Source organism: Cebus imitator, unplaced genomic scaffold (assembly GCF_001604975.1).
Source record: "Cebus imitator isolate Cc_AM_T3 unplaced genomic scaffold, Cebus_imitator-1.0 Scaffold564, whole genome shotgun sequence".
NCBI classification, from domain to species: Eukaryota; Metazoa; Chordata; class Mammalia; order Primates; family Cebidae; genus Cebus; species Cebus imitator.
Window position 1 is genome coordinate 1,144,261 of NW_016107879.1, and position 2,350 is coordinate 1,146,610.

Below are 2,350 nucleotides of genomic sequence, written 5' to 3' on the forward strand. Positions count from 1 at the left end.
GTTGACCAGGATGGTCTCGATCTCTTGACCTCGTGATCCACCCGCCTTGGCCTCCCAAAGTGCTGGGATTACAGGCTTGAGCCACCGCGCCCGGCCTAATTTTGGTATTTTTCATAGAGACAGGGTTTCACCATGTTACCCAGGCTGGTTATGAACTCCTGATCTCAAGTGATCCGCCCGCCTCGGCCTCCCAAAGTGCTGGGGTTATAGGCATGAGCCACCGCGCCCCGCCAACGTTCAGCTTTCTTCCCTCTGCCAAACCTGTCACACATGCACAGCCTGAGCTACACATTTGAGATTCTTCCCTTCTCTGCACATGACCACCTTTGTTTGGAGATGCTTGTGAGCCGCAGGGCTGCCCGGTCCCGGGACTCAGGCAGGGGAGAGTGGCGGACAGGGCTGGGCACAGGGTGTTGGCCTGGGGCTACCTCCAGTCCTCTTTTCCTTCTCTGTAAAGTATAGGCCAGCCTCCCTGCAGGGTGAGGACAAGGACTGGCTGATGAAGGGGTCATGAGCTCACAGGAAGAGCCTCTCGCCTCTCCCTAGTTGCCTTGTGATAATAACTCTGTCTTCAGGTCTCCAGGACATAAAGCGCTCATCTTTGTGTCTGGGACAGGGAAGAAGTTAGTAATTCAGTGTCCCATTCGTGCTTTCATCTTCACTCTACAGAGACTGCGCATCCAGTCGCTGTTAGAAGGGCAGGTGCAAAGTAAATTCGTCCACGCAGGATGAAGCCGAGAGGCGTAACACCTGCTCATTTTTCCCTCTTTCAACACTTAAGTTCCATCCATGTGTGTGTTACGCAGGTGGTTTGACAAGTCCATCACGTTTGTTGTCTTCAAAAACGGGAAGATGGGCATGAACGCAGAGCACTCCTGGGCAGACGCGCCAATCGTCGGGCACCTTTGGGAGGTGAGGTTTTGCACTTTTCCCTTGAACGTGAGAGTTGCTTTTGAAAATTCAAACCTGGCAGGATGCGGTGGCTCACGCTTATAATCCCAGCACTTTGGGAGGCCGAGGCGGGCAGATCACCTGAGAGGTCAGGAGTTCGAGTCCAGCTTGACTAACACAGTGAAACCCTGTCTCTACTAAAAATATAAAAATTAGTCAGGTGTGGTGGTGCGCACCTGTAGTCCCAGCTACTTGGGAGGCTGAGGCAGGAGAATCACTTGAACCCGGAGACAGAAGCTGCAATGAGCCGAGATCATGCCACTGTAAGCTGGCCAACAGAGCAAGACTCTGTCTGAAAAACTAAAAACAAAAAAGAAATCCAAACCCCACACTGCATTTAGTTTCGTAATATTTCTGTGATTATAGAATATGAATTTTTCACTCATATTAGTAATACATGTGAAGTTAAATCACTAAATTAAAGGCATCCTTGTCTTCACTGCCTCAGCTCCTGGGTTCAAGCGATTCTCCCACCTCAGCCACCCTAGCAGCTGGGACCACAGGTGTGCGTCACCACGCCTGGCTAATTTTTGTATTTTTTTGTAGAAATGGGGTTTTGCCATGTTACCCAGGCTGGTCTTGAACTCCTGGGCTCAAACAATCTGCCTGCCTCAGCCTCCCGAAGTGCTGAGATTACAAACGTGAGCCACCGCACGCAGCCTTGCTCTTGATTTATTTCTGATGTTTCTGCATCAGGCCCTTCTGGAGCTGTGACTGGGCTGTTCCTTCACTGGCTCAGGTCAGCCTGGATCGTGACCCCCACGTATTAGTGGCGCCCTCCACCTGCCCCACCCCCTCGCCAGCGGACAGTTACCCCCGACCCTGGGTTGTTTTTGCCTCCCTCACCAGAATGTAAGCTTCCTGAGCACAGGGATTCCTTTTATTAAAAAATTTAATTTTTTTAGCTGAGATATAAGTCACATACCTTAAAATCTGCCCTTTAGAAGTGTACAATTCAGTGGTTTTTAGTATATTCACAGGCTGGCTGTGCACCAGTCGCCACTGCTCAGCCTCCCGAGTAGCCGGGATTACAGGCACGCGTCACCACACCCAGCCAATTTGTGCATTTTTGGTAGAGGCGGGGTTTCCCCTTGTTGGCAGGGTTGGTCTTGAACTTCTGACCTAAAGTGATCCACCTGCCTTGGCCTCCCAAAGTGTTAGGATTACACGCATGAGCCGTGCACCCATCCTAATTCTGTAATATTTTTACCACCTCCAAAAGAAACCCCTCATTCCATTCTCCCCTACGTTCCTGATAAGCACTAATTTACTTTCTACCTGTCTGTATTTGCCTATTTTGGACATTTTATATAGATGGAATCATACAATATGTGGTCTTCTGTGTCTAGCTTATTTTTTCTTTTCTTTTGCTTTGTTTTCTTTTCTTTTTTTTTTTTTT

General features: G+C 49.3%; 1 protein-coding gene across 4 annotated transcripts in view; it reads left to right on the forward strand.

The window, feature by feature from the left end:
• The window catches only part of CPT1A (carnitine palmitoyltransferase 1A), an 85,535-nt gene that overhangs the window by 57,240 nt on the left and 25,945 nt on the right, over positions 1-2,350 (forward strand). For all 4 annotated transcript variants that reach the window (XM_037734006.1, XM_017515892.2, XM_037734007.1 and 1 more), the window contains one exon: positions 807-912. In XM_037734006.1, the coding sequence (XP_037589934.1) occupies positions 807-912 (106 nt within the window). The remainder of the gene's footprint in view (positions 1-806; positions 913-2,350) is intronic.